Source organism: Micrasema longulum, unplaced genomic scaffold, assembly GCF_059751315.1.
Source record: "Micrasema longulum isolate JH-2025_06_02 unplaced genomic scaffold, ASM5975131v1 h1tg001065l, whole genome shotgun sequence".
In the NCBI taxonomy this organism is placed as follows: domain Eukaryota; kingdom Metazoa; phylum Arthropoda; class Insecta; order Trichoptera; family Brachycentridae; genus Micrasema; species Micrasema longulum.
The window spans coordinates 1-26,411 of NW_028278253.1; the positions used below are offsets into that span (position 1 = coordinate 1).

The 26,411-nt window shown below is 32.3% G+C and overlaps 1 protein-coding gene across 1 annotated transcript in view; it reads left to right on the top strand.

The window, feature by feature from the left end:
* Positions 1 to 7,920: 7,920 nt before the first annotated feature.
* Positions 7,921 to 26,411, top strand: part of LOC148277242 (tyrosine-protein kinase receptor torso-like) — a gene marked incomplete at its 5' end in the record, with an annotated part of 31,859 nt that continues 13,368 nt past the window's right edge. The window contains 3 exons of the mRNA XM_088233149.1: positions 7,921 to 8,074; positions 9,604 to 9,820; positions 10,951 to 11,021. Coding sequence (XP_088089275.1) covers positions 7,921 to 8,074; positions 9,604 to 9,820; positions 10,951 to 11,021 — 442 coding nt within the window. The remainder of the gene's footprint in view (positions 8,075 to 9,603; positions 9,821 to 10,950; positions 11,022 to 26,411) is intronic.

Consider the following 26,411-nt stretch of genomic DNA (forward strand, 5'->3'; position numbering starts at 1 on the left):
TCAACTTATTTGGTGGAATGTGGTTTTAGCGCCCTACGCCATTCACTCATTAAAAAACGAAATCGATTGGATATAACTAATAGAGGTATGAAGGGGACCTTAGACTGAAATTAATTAAGTTAGACCCGGACATCAAATTCCATTGTAGCAAGCGTAACTGAATTTAATCATGAATTTAGGCGGCAAGATATGTGTGTGATTGTACTTAATTTCAATTGTCACTTGTGTTTTATTATTTTTTTTATTTTTATTTTATTTTACTTAATTAAATTTTCAATTTGTATTTTGTAATAATTTTATTTATAATATATGTATTGGAATAGGTTTTATTTCATTTCATTAGGGGATCATATGTTGGTTCTCATAGGTGGGGCATCTGACTTTTGAAAATACTATGGTGGGGCATGGCATAAAGAAGACCGAGAAACACTGCTCTAGAAGGTACAGATGATTTAGAATACCACCACTGGACGAGTGTATTCCACTCGAAGTTTACTCCATTTTTTAAAATAAATATTTTCGTTCTAATGATTTACCCAATTTTTTTTTTTGGAGCCATCATCAACTAGTTGTAAATAATTCACTATTGGAAAGTAGAGTGGGGTTCGAACCAGGGACCTCAGATCCGTGAGTCCGAGACACTTGTCACGGGACCACAGTTTATTTTCATGAACTACTTTGACACGTCATTTTAGCGATTTCTCCGCCTTTTATGTAACGTGACATATACCTGCTCGTTACGCCATTTTGACAAACAAACAAACAACTATGAGTCTTATTCCCTTCACATTTGGGTTTGTTTTTGCTGCCGGTCCCAGATGTTATTTTTTTTGCTAAAAAGTATCATCGACTAGAATTTCAAAATACACATAAATATTTAAAGAAAAATGACCAATTATCTTTTTCTTCATATTGTTTGGCTCATTAGTAATATAATTAATGGTCTATTATTAGGCGGATACTTGGTGCCAGACAATTTTGATGAATGGTTATTTGCAAATTCTTTTTCTTTTACTCTCTCGCAGCTGCCTCCCCGATACTGTACAAAGGCAACTGCAGGTCGGACTGATTTTGCCTAGCTAAAATCAACGTTTCGCTGTCCCGTTTCATACACCCCAAAAGTGAAGTTAAAGAGCTGAAACCTTTATTTATGCGGGTGAGATTCATCTAACTGAATTATTTCACCTACATACTAGGCAACGCATAAATAAATGTTTCAGCTTTTTAACTTCACAAACATCAACAGATGAAAGAATTGAAGGAATATAGATTTTCAAATATAGGCAGAACGGTGAATGTTACACAGTGTGTAAAGTGGCCACTTAAACCAGCCAATGAAAGGTCATTAGCCCTGTAAATGCCCAGAATTCCATATTCCCTTCTCAGAAAGGTTGTCCGGTTTCAGAAAGGAGTTGTAAATAACTAACTATTAGAAAATGGAATCGAGTTGGGGTAGAGTGGGATTCGAACCACGGACCTTCGGTCCGTGAGTCCGAGACACTAGCCACAGGACCACAACCCGATTTAGAACTTAAACCAGCCATTGACAGATCATAAGCCCTGTAGATGCCTAGACTTCTATATTACCTTCTCTTAAATGTTCTTCATCTCTGTTGTAGTATGTTAATATAAACAGCTCCCAAGGGAGTTGAATCCAGTCCTTGTCTACAAAAATTTGGACAAACTCAAAATATTGTTACTAAATAATATAGTCAATTAAATGATTAAATTGATCAAATGAATAAATAAACAGAGAAAAATAACGAAATTCACTTAATAATTCCATTATTTAGTCTTGAAATTCTAAAAGTATTGAATATTCATGACGGTTCGATTTAATTCACTGTTTAATTAATATCCAACCCTCCATTTTCTTCCTTCGCAGTAGGCAAATATTATCTTTCCCCTTCGTATAAAAAAACCTATCTTTGTTTTTTCGCACAATGTTTTCTTAATAACAATGTAACAAATTATTACAAATATTATTTAACGGCTCATTGTATTTATGAATAAAAAGGGTTTGTCTATTTACAGACACTCTAATTGCTATTAATTGTTATCGTTCCCTTTCCGCGCCTAATGGTGCACAGGGCACCGAGTTAGTGCACCAACCGCATCGTATCTTAGTCTTTTTTTTTACGCAGAAAAAAGGTTATAAGTCTTACGTTTCAGGTGCCAGGACTGAGACAATGAAAATAACTATGAAGTATTCAGTTTAAAAATAAATAGAAAATGCAGTTACTACATAATTAAAAATTTTTTTGTATGTAGTCTTAAAAGTAAAAAGTGCACTATATTTTTTACTCGAATTTATGAAATAATAGTGGCACATTAATTATTTTGCTACTGTTTCATATGAAAATTTTTAACCTAGACTGTAAAATTGAGTGAACTTTAAGTTTTGCTTTGTTTTTGCGAATTAATGTTAATTTACCGATAGCGTTAGTGTGTGTGTAACTGCTCTCCTGCAAAATGTATTTTTTGGTTGTGCCACTATTATTCTTTGGATGCAATAGGCCTATAAATATTCAACCTTCGTGTTACTAAATCAATTTACAATTTGATCGTTTTTTAATTTCCATTTAAAAAATCTAATTGTGTCGATGTATTTTTATGTCATTGCGTTTAGCTATTATTTTTTGTGCAAAAATGCAACTTTTCGGGAGAGACTAGTTAGTGATTTTTTTATGATTTAAACAGCTGGTATTTTTTATTAAGTGGCTTTGAAGTAAATTCGTTTTCTTTATTTTATTAATTTTGAATCTCTTCTTTTTTTATAGTTTTTAAACATTTTTAATGTTCAAAATGGAGATACATTTATTTACCTCTAAATACATTTGTGGTACAAAATCAAATGTTCTATAGGAAAAGAGTAGTAAATTCAATGGATTTTTCATTCATCATACAAAAAAAACACATTTTTATAATCAGAAAAAATAAGTATTGTGTATTAAATATAAAAAATAAATTGTAAGAATAATATGCTTTTACTTTTTAAAAAAATACGTTAAAAAGGTGCCCATACATCAACAATACGTTTTGATTTTCATGAATGTATTATCATACAAAATAGTTTATATTTTTGATAAACCTACAGTCAAGTATTTTTTTTTCAGGAAATAACAAACTATAATTTTTTTTTTGGACATACTCAAACATTGTTTAATTAACTACCTGGTAAAAGAAGAAGAATTAAAATTGGAAAATCGTTTTCAGGCGTTGCCTAGTAGGTGATTTGGTTCAGCCGAAAGAACCTCACCCACGTGATATAGGATTTAGCTCTTTTACTTAACAAAAGTCAACAGATGGAAGAGTTGAGGAAATGTGATTGTTCAAACATGGGCAGAATGGTGAATGTTACACAGTGTGTAAAGTGGCCACTTAAACCAGCCAATGAAAGGTCATTAGCCCTGTTAATGCCCAGATTTCCATATTCCCTTTTCAAAAAGGTTTTCCTTCTCTGTTGAAATAAATTTAAATATTGGTTTTGACATAATAACCACTTAATTTCATCATATTTAGACTTACCGTAGTTTACTTCTCGCACACTCATATGCAAATGTAAGTTTGTGTAATTATATTTAATAAAAAAACCTTTAATTGTGCTCATCTTATGGAAGTATATAATTGAAGCAAAGAAACTCAAAAATTATATACACAATTTTTGATATTATAATTGTTTTTTTCTTTCTTCGAATTTAGTTGTTGACGCCTGAAGATCATTGTTTAGGCAATATACAAAACGTTAAGGCTAGAAATTTGATTGCCTAAAAGGCGCGTATGTATAAACGACCGTATTTGCGTAAATAACTCATTTTTGCATTTTTCATCGAATCTTCCTTTAATAGAAAATATTATTATATTGTTATAAGTAGAAGATTTATCATAGCGCACTTCGAGTATAAACACAAATTCGTACATGATTATAACATCAGGTTAACTAGTATGGAAAAGCTAGCTGTTCCTAGATGAAGTAATAAATATGGCAAAATATGGCAAATACAGAAGTGAGATGTATGCTCAAATTATGGCTAATGTAAAAAAGACTTTTGTATTGTATGGATGGAATTGATTTGAGGTTAAATGAGAAAGATGGATTACAATTGAACGAAGTTATACAGAAAGCAGGCCAACCATAGAAAAGTGAAACTGAGAAAATAGCATCTTTGTGAAAAGAGTTAATTTTTCTAATCTACTCACTAGTTGGAATGTTTTTGACTTTGACGATTTTTTTATTTATTGGGTATATCAACAGTAATACATGTAACAAAAATATAACAAATAAAATATACAGAAAATAAAACCAATGACAGATATCCACAGAAATACATTAAATACACGTACAACACATACTAGTGTGTTTGTGTGAGTGTAAGTGAGTGAGAGGGTGGCTGAGTGGGTGTTATATTGGAATGAGGGTGGAGATGTGTGTAAATATTGCACAAGTGTCGAAAATATAAATATGTATAAAATATTAAGAATGAGAGATAAAATTAAATTTAATAAAATAAGATAAAATAAGACTTTATTATTAAAACTGTATAAGACAAAAAAATATGTTTTTAGACGCGCATTTTGAATGTTATTTTTTTACAATCAAATGGATCAATAAAGGGAAAGTTCAAATTATATTCACGAGCAAAACTTAAAAGTGAAGAGTCCGGGGCATAGTTCATACGAACTTCTGGCACATGAAATAGAGAGCTTTACGTGTGACGGGTGCGGTAGCCGAGGACATTTAATGAAAACTTTGACATAAGAGCCCCCTTTTTATGTCATGAAGCACCCCCATGTCTAATAGTGGACGGCGATCTTCTAAAGTAAGCAAGTGGTGCTTTTGCATTTTTGCTAATAATAAACAATGAATACATTAGTTTTTTTGATATATATTACATGCAAGAATTTTTTAACTTAATTGACTAGTTTTATTGATTTTTAAATTACCGTGGGGGTTTTCTCTTGCTGTAAGTGTTTTTTGCAAATTGAGAAATGCCATTTTTGTAATTGATACCATTTTCAGGTGGTGATTAAAACAGTTTTTTTTTTGTATAAAAGTAGTCTGTTTGTTGTAAGCAGAACATAGAATTGACCTTACTGCACCTGATAACATCAAAATATCATTTTTTCTAAATTGTGGACTGGCTGCTTTCTGCATAGCTACGTTCAATTAAAGTTATTTATTGAGTAGGTACACACGAGTTACATCCTTACAATTTTGTACAGAAGGAATTTACAATAGCGAACACTGGCGAGGAGCTGGTGGACGGGCGACACGAAATGCCAAGATGAAATGTGCATATTCTTTCGCTGCACGACGTTTAATTACTTGTCCGAGCTGACGTTGCGTCGGGTTACGCGTTGTGGGCCAGAACGGTGTTCAGCACTGCCAACTTTGCGGCTTGATGGTGATAACCTCCACAGTATTAACGATAGTTTTAATTTTTAATAATTTATTAAAATATGGTATGTAATGTTTTTCAAACAAAATGTATGTTAAATATGAAACAATTGAACCAATTTACAAGAAACCGTTGACGGGTTGCATGCTTTCAATTTGGCAAAACTGTAATTTTAAGATTATTAAGTAAAAAAAAATTTTTTAGTAAAAACCATTTTGATATCATCATAATTATTATTTTAATCACAACTGGTATTTCTGTTTTACACAAATAATGCAAAAGGTCATTTTTGTACGATTTCTTCCAGTATCTTACAGTATTAGCTTTCATATGCTTATTCGGGGTGTATTGGCGTGGAACTGACAATATTATTTTATTTGCGTTAATTTATTTGATTATTTTTAGAATGTGTAGTTATTAATTGAAACCTGACCATCTCTTTGTGTTGTTTTGTTTATTCATTTATATATTGACATTAATAAGTGTATAAATTATATCTACAATGTATATAATTGCTATCGCGGCGATAGCCGACTGTTTTCAGCTAGTTATTTTTTAATAGTCTTTATTTAGGCACAAATATAAGTCATGATATTAAAACAATTCATGCGTTTTATTATTTGCTTTAACGGTTATCATTACGTAAAAGAAAACAAATCAATATAACGTCACTAACCACCTTCGTTCTTGCGCAAGATGATGGACAGTAATAAATTACCATAATGTTTCTGTTACCTTACAATAAATATTCTTCAATTTACGAATAAACTTGGAAAAAGCAAAGCAAAGTTTCGCTCAACAAAGTTTGGCAGTAGGTCTTAGGAAAATATTGTCCATTCCGAATATACTAAACTGCCCAATGAGCTAAAACACGAAAAATGAAATAATAAATCCAGAAGTGACGCAGTACAAAAACATTACTTAAATATTTTAAAAGAGACAATTATTAATGTAATTTATATAGATAGTGTGAGGTATTGTTTTTATTTCTTATTTTTTTATTTTCTTTTATTCGGGAAACATACAGTACGGTTACATAGTTTTATATTTTACACAGTTATATTTAACTCTAATGGACCAGTGAAGTTTCCATATTTTATAATAATTATATGTTAGGTTATCAATGAAAGTACAAAAAAGATAACGAAAAAAACACAAATAGAAGTGGTTAAAAAATAAAAGTAAAAAAGTTATTTTAAAGTTTGTAGTTAGTATTTAAATGGGAAAACATTTTTGAGAAGGGAATATGGAAGTCTAGGCATTCACAGGGCTTACGACCTGTCATTGGCTGGTTTTAGTGGCCACTTTACACACTGTGTAACATTCACCATTCTGCCCATGGTTGAAAATCCACATTTATTCTACTCTTCCATCTGTTGACTTTTGTGAAGTAAAAGAGCGAATGTTTTCCCTCTCAGTTGAAATAAATTTAAATTTGAACAACTCCCTAGGGAGGAAATCCAGCCAGTCTGCAAGCATTTGGACATAATCAAACATTGTTTGTAGTTATTATTTACAAATGGAGACAATATTAAAAATGAAGAATTTTTTTTTGTAAAGGTAATGAAAAGTTAATAATTACAAATAAAGAATGAAGAACATGTTCAGATGTAAAGAAAAAAGCATTTTCAAAAAGGAAAAACATAAATATACACATATATATTTTATGGGATTCAAAGAAACGATGAGAAGAATCTTAAAATGAAATATAAGACGGTAAAAAGTCAGTTTAAAAAACACCTTCAAAATTAATGACACATTTTAGTAAGAGCAGCAATATATTAATGTTATATATGTACATATACAATATAAGTAATTAAAAGTAGTTTAAAAGTATAAAAACATGGCAATGCAGCAGAAAAAAAAAATAAATAACAGGTAAAGCAAATAATCTTTAAAATTTGAAAAAGCAATATAAGGAGAAGATTTTAAACCAAAGGTAGTTGATAAAATTTATATAAGCAAATTTAGCAATAATACAAATTTCAGTAGAGAAATTTGATTAAAAATAACAGTATTAATTTATGTAATGTGAAGTGATGCAAGAGGAAAAGGGGTCAGCGGGAGTTTTATTCAAAAGTTTTTCATACACTATTTTTGAATAATTGTAATCCTGTATGATAGATATCTATATGGTTAAAAAAGCTGTTAAAAGTGGAACACGATATATGTAAAAACGAATTTTGACAATAGTTCGTATTGACGCTAGGTATTCGAAAGGTTTTGTATTGTATTTTATGTTTTTTATACAATAATGTTTTCTTACTATTTCGGATGTATTCACTATGTATTATATTATGTATTGTCACCAAAATTTATTTTTTATCTACGGTCCCAAATGAGTTTTTTAAATTTAATTTAATTAATACATTTAATTCTGTTTCCTAGGGGGAGTTTAACATGTAATTTTTGTATTATATGTTTATTAATAATAAATAATAAAAAAATCGAATTAGAATTAGAATATTGTTCACTCCTGGCTAAATTGTTTTAATATTTATTTTGTGAATTTTGATTCAAGGACGCAAGGGTCCGCGGTGAAGCTGATGAGTGGGAAGTTAGTCCACAGAGGATGACCCTGGGACAGGAGGTGGGAGAGGGGGCATTCGGAAGAGTATACCTGGCCAAGGTAGACCTTCCGGGACATCAGGTGGTGGCAGTTAAGAAACTCAAAAGTAAGGCTTCATTTTTTTGGCAAAAATATTTGCGCATTGAAATGTAAGTGGGATGCTAGACATCGGGACATCTTCACTGGAAATCTTGGATAGGAGAGTGCTTCGTAAAATCCTGCATGAATTTATTTATTAATACATTTTTTTAATTTTTTTTTACATGCGGCCATACATTACGGCATGAGGCCAAGAGCCTTGTGTTGAGTTGGGATACGACATAATGGAAAGTGGAAGCATACATATCAGCCAAGTTTACGAGTTTATTTACGTATCTGGGAAGTATGTTTACTAGGGATGGAAAGACTGAGAAATATATTGAAAGGAGGGTGAGTGCCGGGAACAGGGTGAACGGTGCACTGAAATTTACTTTGCGAACAAATGTTTATCGCAGGAGGCAAAACTAGCAATTCACAATGGAGTTCTAGTGCCAACTCTAATGTATGAGAGCGAAGTACGGAAATGGAAAAATGATGATGAATGTCGGTTAAATGCTGTCGAAATGCAATCTCTCAGGCGAATTTGTGGTAAAACGATGTATGATAGGTGCACATATGTCGAGATCCGTGAGCTGTGTAAGGCTGAGACATGCATTATCGACAGAATCAAGAAAGGAGTGCTGCGTTGGTTTGGACATGTAGAGCGAATAGATAGCGGGCTAAAAGGATCGACGATGCGAACGTTGATGGATGCAGAAAACGAGGAAGACCGAGAAAGACGTGGCACGATCAAGTCCAAATATTTGAAGACGGACATGTCAAGAGTAGGAATAATCGGCGTGCGTGCACGAGAAGATGTATGAATGTAGAGGAAGCGAGGTCTGTATGCAAAGACAGAGTGATTTTAAGAAATTAAAAAAAAGAATAGTTAATAAACAATGATAATAAAAGTTTATTTTTAAAATAATATAAAAAAACAACAAATTACAGCAAGAAAGTAATATATGTATTTTAAAAGCAATTCTAAAAGTAATTAAAGGTGGTTAAATAATCTAAAAACATGCTTAGAGTAATTAATTAATAATTTAATTGAATTAAAAAAAACTGTATATAAAGAATTTGTTAATTTTTTTTTAAAGCAGTACTAAGAATTGATTTGAAACTAAAGATAGTTAAAAAAAATATTAAACCGATATAAACAAAAGTAAAAGATTCAGTAATTAAAATTTAATTAAAAAAAACAATATAATAATATGTAATGTAATGTAAAAGAAAAAAGGATAAGTACTTTTTACAATAAAATCAAGTTTTTTTCGACGTTTAGCGGATACAAATTATTTGTACGGGGTTCACAATTTATAAATGTCAGAAACACTCACCGACCTGAACTCATGACGTCGCGGGTGGTGTAATTTCGAAATTTTGGTGGTAATTTTTAAAATTACAAACTTTATTTCGATCGTCATTTGATATATTACAATAATGTATCTTTTTAAATTGGCCTAGTTTGATAGTTCATTTAGGAATTTTTTTCAACTTCCTCATTCTGACCGCTTGAAAGGCTTCGACGCTGAAGGTATTCCTTTCGTGATGCAGGCAGGGCGGCCCCCGAGGAAGTAGCGGAATTCCTGGGCGAGATTGCCATGCTGAAGCTGGTGGGACAGCACCCCAATGTGGTGGCACTGCTGGGCTGTTGTACCCTACGCCAGCCCTACTGCGCCCTGCTAGAGTACGCACCCGGGGGTGACCTTCTCAAGCACCTTAAGGCACTGAGGGAGGCATGGAAACAGGAAATGAATGCAGTGACATCTGGGTAAGAAACATATTACTTTTATAAAAAAAAATTAAAATATGCCAGACAGAAATAAGAACGTTGTGTAAAAAAGAAAGACTAATTATAGATAATACATCACAAAAAAAATTAATGCTCGTAAATAAATGTGTATTTACATTATCGTCGGCTTTCTGAAACAAGCTGGTAACTACAAGTTTAAAAAAAATGAGATATCTTCATAATGACATAAAAAAATATTTGTTTGAAAAGTAAATAAAAATATTCCGTATTTTTTTATACAAAAATGATTCAATAGATTGAAATAAATTTACGTGGTTTTTTTAATGTTCCACTTGATTTAAAAAAAATCATAACCAACTAGTTTCGGCAAAACACTATGGCTTCTTCATGGTTAATTAAACATTGTTTTGTTGTCGGAAAAATATTTCTAATGTTTGAAGCAGTCACCTTGTGGAATCAATAGATTTAAATGGAATAACTTTGTTTTTCTACGTGGCGCTTTATTTGATGTTATTTGATATCTAAAGAAGTTATTTCATTTTAACTGAAATCTTTGGGCCTGGATCATTAAATACTCTATACGAAAGTGATCACAATTTCATGACAATGTATGTAAATTTAAGTTAAATGTCAAAGAAATATTGAGAGAAGCAGCAGATATTTCATAAACTTATTGACATCTTTTTCATTTCTTATCTTTTACATTTGTTATATTTAACATAATTTTAATTATTGTCTTAGATTTATACATTTTTTTGTGTTTCCATTAGTGTTTTATACTAATATAAAAAGGAATGTATTTTGTACCTACTGTTTGCGTATAAAAAAAACTTTAAAAATTTATAAAAAAAACTCTTTGAACTCTGATTCTCCGTGTGCAATTATATTAGAGAGTTTAATATAATTAAAACAACAAGGGCGCGTGACCGACTAGAAAGGCAAAACCCGAAATAATAGAGCCAGGCAGCCACCTCGCGCCGCTCTCAACTCAAACATAAATATATAATGTTTCTAAACATTACTATGTTAGTGTCTTAATACAAAAACTAACTGATATCCGTATCAATCTATTGATGTAAAAAAATATTGCATTAAATTGTAATTAATTTCCATCGAGAACTTGCACTAACTAATATTATTCTTTTTAGGGGATCTTTGTCATCATATGTGCTAACAGGAATGCAAGCTGAAGTAAGAGATAGACCATCAGTTGCTGAAAGTAAGTTTTTTTTCAAAAATTCTAATTTTAGGAGCGAAATAATAATTATCTTTTTGCCTTTTCATGGTATGTCAAAATATATCAATTTCGCCGCTAACTGTTAGACGTAAAGAAACAAATATTAGAAAATCTGATAACAAGTCATGGTAAAGTAGGCTTTGAACCTTGAACCCCTTGATCCAAAGTTCGCAATACTCTGAAATATTATTTTTTTTAATTTATGATAAATAAAATTACAATAATACAACTAAATACAACATTTTACATTAATCGAATACATATATTTACATTAACGTTTCCCATTACGTAAAAGAAATAAACAATTCTTGGGTACATAATGGGGAGTAAAGTCTTACAATAGTTTATTTTAATTTTAAAATATTTTGAGGTAGCTCCTTTTTATGAAAGAGATTTATAAAATGCGAAACAAAAATAAGTTCATTTTAATTTGACACTGAGCTAGGAGTAAAGTTTGATAGTTTAAGAGAGGGGTGACAGCACCACCTAGCAGTTACGATTTGAAAATTCAAAGTAGATGAATTTCGAATATAGATGAGATTCGAATATAGATGTTCAAATATAGGCAGAGTGGTGAATGTTACACAGTGTGTAAAGTGGCCACTTAAATCAGCCATTGACAGGTCATAAGCCCTGTAGATGCCTAGACTTCTATATTACCCTTTCTTAAATGTTCTTCATCTCTGTTGTAATATGTTAATATAAACAGCTCCTCAGGGATTTGAATCTAGTCCTTGTCTACAAAAATTTAGACAAACTCAAAATATTGTTGATAAATTACCTGGTCCATGAAGAAGTACAGAAATTGAAAAAATAACATTTTCAGGCGTTTCCTAGTATGTAGGTGAAATAATTCAATCATATGAATCTCACCCGCAACAATAAAGGTTTGAACTCTTTAACTTCACAAACGTCAACAGATGGAAGAATCAAAGGAATATAGATGCTCAATTATAGGCAGAATTGTAAATGTTAGTTAGTGTGTAAAGTGGCCACTTAAACCAGCCAATGGCAGGTCATAAGCCTTGTGGATTCCTAGACTTCTACATTCCCGTCTCTAAAAAGATCTTAATTTCTGTTGTAATACGTTAAATTAAAATAAATTATTAATAGAGACGCTCCAATTTTCAGGAACATTAATTTTATTTTTTCTTAAGTACGGAGATATTTATAAGCAGAACAATAATTTCAAAACCCTAGTCCATAAATGATTAGCTAAAAGGACTAAAAAGGAAGCTGAGGAATATGTATCATACGTCAGAGTATAATATTTTATGCATTGAATGTCCTTATTTTTTTTTCATTTCTTTTAACACGTGTTTTTTATTTCATTTTCTTATTTGAAAAAAATAAATTTTTAAACTAAAATTATGATTTATGTAAAAGTACAATTACGAACATGTCTATGGGTCAGTAGAGTAGCTGCATCCACAAAAATATAAACAATATAAAATATTTGAAAAGATGTAAATTTGTACAAATGGGAAAAGGTGAACTTTGTTTTTATTTTTTGATAATTATAAAATAAAAAAAACTCTCTCCCTGTCGCTTTAATAAACTTACATATAAAGAGGCACAACGTATTAAATCTGTGGTAATATGATTTATTTGAGACATAAAATGACCAATTACGAATAAGATTTTTTTATACATCCATTTTCCTTTAAATCAATATACAAAACCTTAGTAAAATACACATACATATATGGGGATTCTTATTCCTCCCCCTTTATTCCGAATTCAAAACTTTCCAACTCCAGACGGTAGCTAAATATTGAGTTACACAGTTTTGTTGTACCCATGTAAAGTAAGTTAAGCCCTTCGAATTAAACGTATGGGACCTAAGTAAAGTAAGGGAAGACCAAGGTAATAACCCTGTGGGACATCAGATACGACCATGCGTCTATCAAGTACTGGATATTACTAGCAAATTTGTTACCAGTCTTAGGGAATTTTGTCATTATTTTAATGAAGAATGTTTTGAGTTTTTTCTAAATGTTTATGGAGAGGGATTGAAATAGTTTGAGATAAAATATTACAAGCTGTGTAAATACCAAGACTGCCATTTGCTCTACTCAAACATGTTTTCCATTTCTCTCGTAATGTGTAAATATTTTAATTTATATTTTTTAATCTGACTTTGTCCAATAATTCAAGGTATGGGTAATGAGGCTTTGTAGGAGCCTTTTTTATTTTTCAAAAGTGGACTTTGGTGCTTTATTCACATTTAAAAGAGCTTATTGCGATAATTTCTGCGTTTTTAACTTCATAACGGCAGAAAGTAGACTTCCGTACTTTATTCACATTTAAAATAGCTTATTGCGATAATTTCTGCTTGTTTAACTTCAAAACGGCACAAAGTGGATTTTCGTTTTTTATTCGCATATAAAAGAGCTTATTGCGATAATTTCTGCGTTTTTAACTTCAAAACGGCACAAAGTGGACTTCCGTATTTTATTCATATATACAATAGCTTATTGCGATAATTTCTGCATTTTTAACTTCAAAACAGCAAAAAAGTGGACTTCCATGCTTTTTTCACATATAAAACAAATTATTGCGATAATTTCTGCGTTTTTAACTTCAAAACGGCACAAAGTGGACATCCGTGCTTTATTCACATATAAAATATCTTATTGCGATAATTTCTGCGTTTTTAACTTCAAAACGGCACAAAGTGGACATCCGTGCTTTATTCACATATAAAATATCTTATTGCGATAATTTCTGCGTTTTTAACTTCAAAACGGCACAAAGTGGACATCCGTGCTTTATTCACATATAAAATATCTTATTGCGATAATTTCTGCGTTTTTAACTTCAAAACGGCACAAAGTGGACATCCGTGCTTTATTCACATATAAAATATCTTATTGCGATAATTTCTGCGTTTTTAACTTCAAAACGGCACAAAGTGGACATCCGTGCTTTATTCACATATAAAATATCTTATTGCGATAATTTCTGCGTTTTTAACTTCAAAACGGCACAAAGTGGACATCCGTGCTTTATTCACATATAAAATATCTTATTGCGATAATTTCTGCGTTTTTAACTTCAAAACGGCAAAAAAGTGGACATGTAGCGTTTGCAGTGGCCGTTTTTGGCATAATTTATTTAAAAGGAATCGGCCAGTGCTCAGTGTTGACATTTAAAGTCATAATGGAAATATCTGCAGAATGTCATTGTAGCATTTTTTAATAAACTTTTGTACAAGTACTGTATTAAATTAGTATAGAATGAACCTACGTTTATCGCGAGGTCAATAATAATTGTTGTTTGAGTTAATTTTCACAGAACCACAGAAAAAATAGTCATTCATAATTGTATTACTGACATAATATGTTATATACAAATATATAATTATACACCCATAAAATAAATCACGGCTTACCACTGATATATATACATATTATGTATATATATATATATATATATATATATCTATATATACGACAACATGGGCCGTGCATATATATAGATATTTATATATATATGCACGGCCCATGTTGTCGGCCTCGTGGTGTAATGGTCAGCGCGTTAGCCTGCCATGCAAGAGGTCTCGGGTTCGATTCCCAGCATGGTTGATGTAAAATATATATATATATTTTTTTACATTAATTAAATACATACATTTACATTAACGTTTCCCATTACGTAAAAAAATAAACAATTCTTGTGTACATAATGGGGAGTGACGTCTTACAATGGTTTATTTAAATAGATGCTTTCACACTAGAATATTTCATAGTCCCTGGACTGGTACCTGAAGCGTAAGACTGATCATCTTACCTTCATGTAATAAAAATGAAGAAACGCTGCAATTGGTGTACCAATGCAGTGCCCTATGCACCATTAGGTGCGGAAAGGGAACGATGATGATGATATATGCACACATACATATACCTTTGCGTATACTCATACGTACATACACAAAATTTAATTCTTATATCCGTGTGTACGTAACCATAGCGATTTAAACATTTACACAGGCTTTAGACAGGCGTCGTGGCGCAGTTGGTTAGACGGCCGACTGTGAAACTGGCGTCGCGGGTTCGATTCCAGCCAGTTGCAAGAAAAAATTCATGAAAGATTTTCTTCTCAATTGGTCTGGGTGTTGTGGTGAATTATTCTCTACCTCCTTCCATATCCTCTCTTTCCTACCTGCTGACAAGCCTCTAAAATAGACGCTTAGCGGGTTATTCCTTTAACAAACATTTATTTATAACCACAAATTATACTTATAGGAATTGTTTTTCGAATAAAACATTTGAAACCTACATTATTCAAATAATTCTTCACATAACAAATAGTACAAGTTAAGCGGTGCCTAAAAGGTTTCTTCCACGGGATAAACAATTTTATTGGGGTGATGTATTACATTATAATCCAACTTGATATGGAGTTAAGGGTCGTTTGGATCTCTTGTAACACAAACATCGTTATCTCTCTACTTGAAGTATTTATGCGTAGATACTTATAATACAAAAGAGATCTGCTCTTATGAATGAAGATAAACAGGCATAAATTAGGTAGGTACAGCGCCTCTCAACTGTAAACTTTGGTTATAGTATTGTGTAATATATTGAGCCTGAATTTTTATTGCAGAAATACAAAAGAAAACTATCATGATTTTAATTCGTTTTACTTAAATTACTAGATGAACTTCAACTAATTAAAATCTAAAACAGATAAACGTTTCGTATCTATTTTTCTGCTACTCAGTCCCCAGGGACACTTTAACAAAAATCGGAAAGTGAAAACTTATGATACTATTGATTGATGTGGTGTTTATTTTATAGAACTCCATATTTAAACTTAAAATAAAATAAAGTTAACATATTACAACAGAGATGAAGAACATTTAAGAAAAGGTAATATAGAAGTCTAGGCATCTCAAGGGCTTATGACCTGTCAATGGCTGGTTTAAGTGGCCACTTAACACACTGTGTAACATTCACCATTCTGCCTATATTTGAACATCTATATTCCTTCAATTCTTTCATCTGTTGATGTTTGTGAAGTTAAAGAGCTGAAACCTTTATTTATGCAGGTGAGATTCATCTAATTGAATTATTTCACCTACATACTAGGCAACGCCTGAAAATGTTATTTTTTCAATTTCTGTACTTCTTCATGGACCAGGTAATTTATCAACAATATTTTGAGTTTGTCCAAATTTTTGTAGACAAGGACTGGATTCAACTCCCAGAGGAGCTGTTTATATTAACATATTACAACAGAGATGAAGAACATTTAAGAAAAGGTAATATAGAAGTCTAGGCATCTACAGGGCTTATGACCTGTCAATGGCTGGTTTAAGTGGCCACTTTACACACTGTGTAACATTCACCATTCTGCCTATATTTGAACATCTATATTCCTTCAATTCTTTCATCTGTTGATGTTTGTGAAGTTAAAGAGCTGAAACCTTTATTTATGCAGGTGAGATTCATCTAATTGAATTATTTCACCTACATACTAGGCAACGCCTGAAAATGTTATTTTTTCAATTTCTGTACTTCTTCATGGACCAGGTAATTTATCAACAATATTTTGAGTTTGTCCAAATTTTTGTAGACAAGGACTGGATTCAACTCCCAGAGGAGCTGTTTATATTAACATATTACAACAGAGATGAAGAACATTTAAGAAAAGGTAATATAGAAGTCTAGGCATCTACAGGGCTTATGACCTGTCAATGGCTGGTTTAAGTGGCCACTTTACACAATGTGTAACATTCACCATTCTGCCTATATTTGAACATCTATATTCCTTCAATTCTTTCATCTGTTGAAGAGTTATAAATTAATATCACTTTCTTTAAAATCTTCTTCAACTCTGTTGTGATATGTCAGTATTAAAATATTGTGTCCCACCGAAGAGTCTATAGATTTTAATCAAGTAAATTAGTTATCCTATGAAAGCAAAATACCTGGCTATTAATTCTTATCGATTTTTATTATAAAACTGCATAATGTCAAACATTTTACATCTGTTTTTATTATACATTCAAACAAAAGTTTAATTCTTACAATTGTTATTTCTTTATACTCAAAAAACTCTTTTGTTCCCACAATAAAGAAAAGAAACCACGAGATAAAAGAAATAGTAGGAATTGAATTATTTAAAATCAATTTGAAAAAATATGTTTTTGAGAATTTAAAAAAAAATAGTAATGTGTCAATAAAAGTTAAAAAATTTTCCTAATATGTATGAACCAACTTAACAAATATAACAAAATAAATAAATAATAATATGAAATCATAATTTACAACTCCTGCTGGCACTTGTAGTATAATATCATAGAAATTTGTTTAGTCTCCCACCAGGCTCACGGTATTGGTCACGATGAAATCCGGTCACTGGTAAAAATTATAAATAAATGTAGAATAAAACTGTATACGTTTTTTATTATTAAAATCAAAATTAATGATAAAAACAGCATTCCTATGTGGAAATATTATTTATTATTTTATACAATAAGCGGTAAATATGAAGTACGTTTTCATATATAACAAAGAACATTTAAATTAAAAATGTTTAAGATCCACTAGATGTTCATCATAAGCTCTTTACCCCTCTTTAGAGAACACGTGTCAGAGTCAAGAATAGGTAGATTTGATGCTCATGCGAATAAATTCCATCTTTATGGTTTGAAGTAATACAGGATGTTGTAAATTAGTAGAATAGATTCAGAGATTGTTACTGAACAATAATTAATTCATTTTATTTTTTCAAAGTTATCAAACGGTAATTCGCACTGCAAAGTCATAATTTTGCGTCCAGGCAGATGAAAAACACTGTTCTTTGTATAAAAAAACCTAAATCCTAGACGAAAGTTTTCGATTTGATAGCTGCTCTTGTATAAAAATCCTGAATGAGGAAATCGAGTAGAGATAAGATCGTCTCGTTGTGTGATGGTTGGTACATTTACCTACCATCCTTGAGGTCCTAGGTACGATCCTGCAAAAGTAAACATGAAATATTGAAACTTATAATTAGAAATCAAACACTGATTTGAGTCTACTGAACACTTTATTTTATTTAAAATAAACACCAAATCAATCAATCAATGAAATATTGATTTTAAAGGTTGTTTAAAGTGCAAGATATCGTTGTTCCCGGACTAACACCTGAGGAGTAGACTTGATTACCTTATCTTCATGTAACAAGTGATCGAGGTACAGTGCATTTGGTTTGCAAACGTAGTGCAGTATGCACCACTGGGTTCGTAAAGGGGAATGATGAAGTGAGTTTTCAGCTTCCTCGGGAGTTCCACAGGGTTCTCACCTTGGTCATCTTCTTTCAATATATTTATCAATGATATTGTTCTGATATTTAAAAACGTCAAACCCTTTTTCCTGGTGATTTGAAAATGTTTCTGAAAGTAAAATGAAAATATGTTAAAACATATCAATCAAATATCGTTTGGTTAAGTGAATGGTGTGTGCTAGATCAATGAATCTGAATGTCATCTACCTGAAATACTACCAGAATAAGATGTACTTTCCAAACAAATTATTCTCCGTTCTCTCCATTAGTGCAATTTTATCTTAATGCTAACAAAGTCAACGATTTCTTTGGTATATTTAATACTTTGCCTGCTTTAATTGAATAAAAAAATAAGTTTAACACAATATATTACAATTTAAAATTCAAACAGAACGTTAAGAAATATGTGTTTATCAACTTATAAATGAAATTTATGTACATCGTCTAATGACGATAGTAATAATTTAAAGAACACGTAAAAATATGTTTATGTGTGCCCTATTTCAAGATTCAAAATATAATAAAATAATAAGTTATCAGCAAATACAATGTTTAAATTAGTCGCTTCTTTACTATATAATTGATTTTTTTTTAAATGGATTTTTCTGTATTTGCTTATGTAAATATTTATTTATTTTTCACTTCGGTATTTATTAACTCAGTTTTTTATTTACATTTTGTACTACGGCGTTTAGTTTGTATTTGTCTAGCAAAGCATTTTTTAATGAAATTTAGTTATGTGTACATAAGTTCTAAGAAAGCCTTTATTTATAATATATAAATGAAAAATAAAAGTTTACAAATTGTTTAATGTGTTTTTTAACGAATCTTGTAGTCATTATTTATGCCTATTTTGTAAAAAAAAACTATATGGCTCTATTTCTGCAGATTTGTGTTTTGATGTGTTGGACAAAAACGAAGTGAAACGAAGAAAAAATCAATTGCGTATTTTTGAATTACTACAATAGTATATTTTTAAATATGTTGGTGAATCCATGTAAATAGAATTCACCTTTAATAAAAAGATTAAAAAAAAAAAAAAAATTCACGTTTTAAAAATTAATTTATGATCGCGGATAGTAAATTAATTCTCCAAACTGACAATATGAGCTAGCGGATGCAGCCAACAATCTGTTATAGTTATAAATGTACTCAGACCAGAGAAAATCAACATGTAATAACACACGTGTTGAGTCCTTTTCCTTTTTCCTTGTCGGCGATGAGGGAAAATAGTGATCAGGAACACTGCAGGCACACCATTTTGTTTGGAGACGGCAGATGATGATGAACGGCGATTGATTGACGATAATTTGCGGCGTTGTGCAAGTTGAATTGAAGTTATATCTTAAACGGCGAATAGCGAAAATACTTTTCAGCAATTCGAAATGCGTGCGGACGTAACTCGTCAAAAAAGCGAAGAGAAGAGCGGGGGGGACAAGCAGTGTAGCCAAACCAACAAATGTCCCGTCAGGCGTAGCAATCCCACAAACCCAAAATTAGCCAGTATCTACTCACATATGATTCTTCTGGCTAAAATACATCGAAACGAATTATCGACTCAACCATATATCTTGAAACCGGTTTGTCAGCAGGTTTCTTATTTTTCTTTTACCTTTGTAAAAACGTTAGATAAATTATATAATTTAAAAAAATAATATAAACATTATTAAGAACTAAAAGCATACGTATTTTTACACAATATATATACATATAAGGGCGGGCATATTGCCTTAAGGCAATTTCTTCCTACCTACCCAAACCGTTCAGTTTGTGAAAATCACAAATACATGGACAAATTGAATCTTACAATTTTTTACAAAAATTAAAAATAAAGATTAACAAAATAAAAATATTTTTAAAAACTATCACTACTATGAAGAGAGGAGAAAGGATGGGAAGGAATGAAAAGGGATAAAGGAACAACTTAAATATTTAGATTGTGACATTTCAATCTTGACTTAAATGTAAATAAAGAAGGGGCACGGCGTCTCTAACATTAGTGAGTAGATTATTCCACAATCGAGAAGCTACTACTGTGAAAGAGGAGGCAAGAAAATTAGAGCGATGAAAGTGTATTAAAAGGGTTCTATCGTTACTAGAACGAAGAGATAGTCCGTGTTGTGATAAAGGTTGGATGAGCTCTCTCAGATAAACAGGCGAAGTGGGATTATTTAAAATATTGTAAAGAAGTTAAAGAATGTAAATGTTTCTTCTATGCCTGATACTGATCCAGTGTAAATGCGTGCGATATTCGGTTATGTTGACTTAATTTGTATCTATATGTCATATACATATTTATATATTATCTACAACTTATAGATTAAATTCATACTTATTATATTCGTGTACACTTTTGCAAATACGACCCTAAATGATGATATTATTTTTGCCGCAACATATCGGTTCCTCAGAACAGTCATTGCCTATATGGGAACCGATAGATCTTCTGAAGTATTCCGCTATACCGCACTCCTTCACCTGCTTGATTTATCCTTAGTGTTTAAGTAAAATATATGTTTGTTATTTGGCTTATGCACTTTGTATTGTAAAAGTCCCGTGAGGTTTAATTCATAAAAAATAAAAATATAAATAATCCAAAATATAGTTCATATTGCGACAGTGAAAATAATAGGTTTGAAAAGATTATTTCATTCGATTATTTTTTGATGTCTCCAATAAAAGATTTCCGGTTTTACAGACACCTCGTAGATTACCTTATATATACTACGTGTGTGTAGGGGGGTGGATTAGGATATAATTTACATTTAAATAAGTGGCTACGTGAAAGGCCAGAGCGGGAAACAACCATTTTCAATTACTGAAATAATTATACGGTTCAACTTCAACAATTAACTGGGAAAAACCACATATTTAACAAGTAAAGTTTCAAAAATGTTCGTTGAGAATCTTACGTTCATTAATTAATACTTAACTTTAAACTTTTGAATCGTAGATGAAAAGCTTTTTATGAATCTAATTATTCAAGTGGTTTTGTTTAGTTCTTGCAACATCGATAGACTAAGGGCACATTACTTATGTGGGATTTCATTTATTAAGTATTCGAAATAATATGTTTTTGTTGAACTGACAATATTGCTTACTCCGTATATTAATTTATTTTATTATAATTTGTACAAAAAAGTTAATTGATACTTCAAGGGCGCTTTACAAAATAGTTATAAAGATAAATCAATTAATTTTAACTTATTGAATTTATAATTTAAGCAAAAGAATTTACTTTTTTTTTAAAAGAAATATTAGCGTTTTTATAATTTACCTAAATATTTCAATTTTAGTGGCAATTTTCAACGAGTTGTAAATAACTCACTATTAGAAAATGGAAATCAAGTTGGAGTAGAGTGGGGTTCGAACCTCGGACTTCTGATCCATGAGTCCGCAACACTAGCCACGGGACCACAACCCAATTTTCACATGCTATGGATTTATTCAAATGATTTAGAGAGCAAGTGGGTTTTAAGTTTTTTCCGAAACATCAATTCACTCTTACAGTTTCGCACTTCTGCTGGGAGAGCATTCCATACGGTAGGCCCTGCGACCGCAAATGCGCTTTCGCCGAATTTAGTGCACTGTTTGCGTAGAGGTCTAATAAATTTTCCTCTCGACGTAGATGTAGCTGATCTAAGCGTAAGACATCTGTCTGCTAGTTCATCGGGAATGCAAAGTTTCCAAAGTGACTTATACAACATATATAAGCCAACAAAGTTTTTATTCCACCCTCTGTGGAAAACATAGCCAGTATAATTCCTGAAGTAGTGGAGTGATATGACAAAACTTAGAGATTTAAAAAATAAGCCTAGCTGCGGCGATTAATTTTGCTACTAAAAATGCGACATGGGTAAGTTCGTAATAGCATAGTTTAATTATTTTTTAATTAATGACAGTTTTTCTCAATATATTTTTTGGAAATACTTTTAAAAATTCGATATTTTATGTTATTTTCCATGCAATTTAACTACTTTATTCACGTCTATATTTATTTATTTAACGCTTCAAGTACAAATAATAAGCATTTGGCGGACTCATTGCTGAAAACAATATCTTCCAACCAACCAAAAACTGGTCACAAGAAGAGTTGGTCAAAAATTGGTACTAAAAAAATCATGTATATCAAAAGACATATAAGAATGGAAGCAAAAATGAGTGGTATAACTGTTAACTGTCTTCTGTATGCGGATGATGCCGTGCTTCTTGCTAGCAGCAGAGAAGACCTACAATTATTGGTTACAAAAGTCTACGATATATGCAAGAAAAGCGATTTGCTTATAATTGTTGATAAATCGAAAGTGATGGTTTTTTAAAGGGATGAAAATGTAACTAAATGTGAGATCAGCATCAACGGAGATATTCTGAATCAGGCAGAATAATTTTTGTATCTGGGAAGTGTGTTTACTAGGGATGGAAAGACCGAGAAAGATATTGAAAGAAGGTGAGTGCCGGGAACAGGGTGAACGGTGCACTAAAATCAACTTTGGCTAACAAATGTTTATCGCAGGAGGCTAAACTAGCAGTTCAGAATGGAGTTCTAGTGCCAACTCTAATGTATGGGAGTGAAGTATGGAATTGGAAAAATGATGATGAAAGTAGGTTAAATGCAGTCGAAATGCGATCCCTCAGGTGAATGTGAGGTAAAACGATGTATGATAGGTGTTTCGGATTCATTTTCTTTTATTCAAGTGTCAAGTCATTCCTTCCTTTGATTCCGGTGGTCCTTGTTTTGAATCCCAATGTACCTACTTCTCCCTGACGGGGAGTCAAGAAAGCAACGCGTGACAACACAACAAATAACCGTACCGCGAACAACAACGAAAACCGTACCGCGAGCGTGACAGTGATTTCGAATCACCAACATACAAAAACGTGCAAAGTGACCAGTGCAAACGATAACGGTGTCTTTCTGGACCAGTGCCAAAGGGAGGAAACCGTAAGTCCTTACTCCTTTCATTAATTCCAGGATTGACACGAAAAACCATAACGTCAATTAGTTTACCTAAAATCAAACGTTCCCTGTTTTCTTCGATCACGCGTATCGCGAAAGGGCAGGCCTTGTTTTACAGTCCCGAGGTCGAAGGTATCGAGCATCCAACATTTGGTCTATCTTGCGAACCGGATAATTAATATATTCGGACATTTTGCCCTTTCGCGACACGTTGTCGATGAAAATAAACCTGCATTGGTTAACGATTAAATTCTCATCATATCATAACATATCATTAATTTATATTTATAAATAATATATTATTAACCTATAATCATCATAAAAACATTAACAACATTCATTTACATAAATCTCTGTGAGCCTTTTCGTCATACTCTTTTTTATTTGCATCAAAACTTTTAAACTACCTTCTTCGCGCGTCAATAATAAGCGCGTGTACTGTCCCGCAAAGCAAACAATAATTTTTAGCAGTAGCATTTAGCATTTAGCATTAGCAACTTATAAATCATTTTAACTTAGAATCATGAGTGTTAGCGTAAATGTTTATACAACTAGGCGAAATCACGCGCTAAAAAGATTGAAGGATGCTTTACGATCGGGAAAAAACGCTATGTCCGATCCAGAAAACATTCCACGTTTTTTATCGTGGTGCGAGCGGCTAGATCCTATAATGGATATGTTTAACGAAACACAAATAAAAATTTTGTCCGAAATTTCTGAAGATGAAGCCGCCGTAAGGGAGAACAATGAGATTCAGGAACAAATGGATGAAATCGTGTGTGAGATTTTTAGCATCAAGCGACTGGTTTTACCGCCATTGAAGAAAGAAGTCCAGTCCGAAACGTGTGAAAAGAAGCACTACGCAAAATTGCCATTAATAAAATTACCTCTATTTACAGGTCAAATAAAAGAGTTTCCTGCGTTTTCTGATTTATTTTTAAGTCTAGTGCACAGTAGGAACGACTTATCGAACGTGGAAAAGTTCCAATATTTAATATCGTCACTATCAGGGGAGCCTGTAAACATTATGCGAGCATATCCAATCACGGCTAATAATTATCGTGACGCATTTGATGCGTTAGTAGCGCGATATAATAATAAACGACATCTTGCATTTTTATGTTGGGAAGAGATTTTATACAATAAACAAATTACTACTAATACTCCTCAGGCGTTAAGAAAAATTCTAGACATTTTTATGGAAAATATTTCTATCCTAAAGGGATTGGGACTTCCGACATCTGACTGGGATTTTATTCTCTTTCACACTCTTTTGACTAAACTCGATAAAAATTCACGCGAAGCATTTGAATTATCCATTAAAGGGGTAGATTTTCCAGTTTTTTCAACATTACAAGAGTTTCTTGTAGAAAGATGTCAGGCTTTGGAGAGATCACGTCTTTCCAGAGATCGTTCTCCTGACGTCATCACCAAGAAGACTCCGTTTAACAAACCGAAATCCTCATCAACCTTATTGGCGAATACACAAACGTGTCCTTTGTGTTCGGAAAATCACTTCATATATTCATGCGAACGGTTTAAGGAGAAACCCACAAAAGAACGTTGGAATGTCGTTAAGCAACTAAAACTGTGCGTAAACTGCCTGAGATCAAATCATAACTTATCAAATTGCAAATCAACTTTCAATTGCAAAAAATGCAATTCTCGTCATAATACAAACTTGTGTTCTTCAAACGTCTCTGAAGTTCATAATTCACCAGAAGTTATCGCTTCCACTTCTAAAAATAATTATATCATTCCAGCTACTACTCTTAGCAATATGTATTCGGCATCACGCCCTACACCTTCTTTTGTCCTCTTAGCGACAGCTGAAGTTGAAGTAAGGGATTATTATGGCAATTATCAAGTCGTTCGTATTTTACTCGATCCTGGTAGTCAAATCAACATAATTTCAAATCGCTGCGTAAACAGATTAGGTTTAAAACGGTGTAAGGTAGATACCCCGATGTCAGGCATTGGTCAGGTACCTACTACATCTTCTCATAAAGTGAGCATTGAACTACGTCCAGTGGGTAAACCAGATCCAGTATATTTTACCGAAGCTGTCACACTAGAGCATATTTGCGGTGACATGCCAACCCACCAAATCACTAGTCAATATCGCCACCTATCAAATATTGTGTTAGCTGATAATCGTTATAACCAACCTCGTCCCATTGATATTTTAATAGGCGGTGAGTTGTTTCCCAAGTTTCTTCTTTCAGGCAAATTAGAAGGAGATGAAGTGGTTCCGACAGCCGTAAATACCGTATTCGGTTGGATTTTGATGGGAAGAGTCTTGTCTGCTAACTCGAGCAATCAAATTAATTTACTGTCACATTCATTGTCTGTAATTGATGACACCCGACTGGATTGTGCTGTGCAACAACTTTGGGAGATTGAAAACATACCTAACATTGAGTCATCAAATTTCTCTATGGACGATCAACGATGTGAAGAGATGTACCAGAACACTCACTCCAGAGAGTCCGATGGGCGTTATGTAGTGAATTTACCTTTCCGCAATTCAGAGACACCATCGTTCGTCAATTCTTATTCAATTGCCCTGCGGCGATTCTATCATCTTGAAAAGCGCCTATTAAAAAATCATATTTTTTATAAAAAATACAATGATCATATCATGGAATATTTATCAAGCAATCATATGGAGCCCATTCCTCCCGGTGAATGTCAATCCTCATCTGCATATTATATTCCTCACCACGCAGTCGTGAAACCCGAAAGTCTTACGACTAAACTTCGCGTCGTTTTTGATGCTTCGGCCAAGGATGAGCGAGGTTCTTCATTAAACAACACCTTGTTGACAGGGTGTAAACTACAAACAGATATCGTAGAAATTCTTTTGAGATTTCGTCTTCATGCAATCGTCTTTACGGCGGACATACGTCAAATGTATCGCCAAATAAAAATGACTAAAGGTCATCAAGATTATCAACGTATTCTATTCCGTTGCTCTTCTAATGAACCCATTCGAGAATATCGACTCAAACGAATTGTTTTTGGAATTTCTTCGGCTCCTTTTCTTGCTATTAGAACTATGCATCAATTAGCACAAGATGAGAGAAATTCGTTTCCCCTTGCATCTAGCGTAATAATGAAAGACCTGTATGTTGATGACG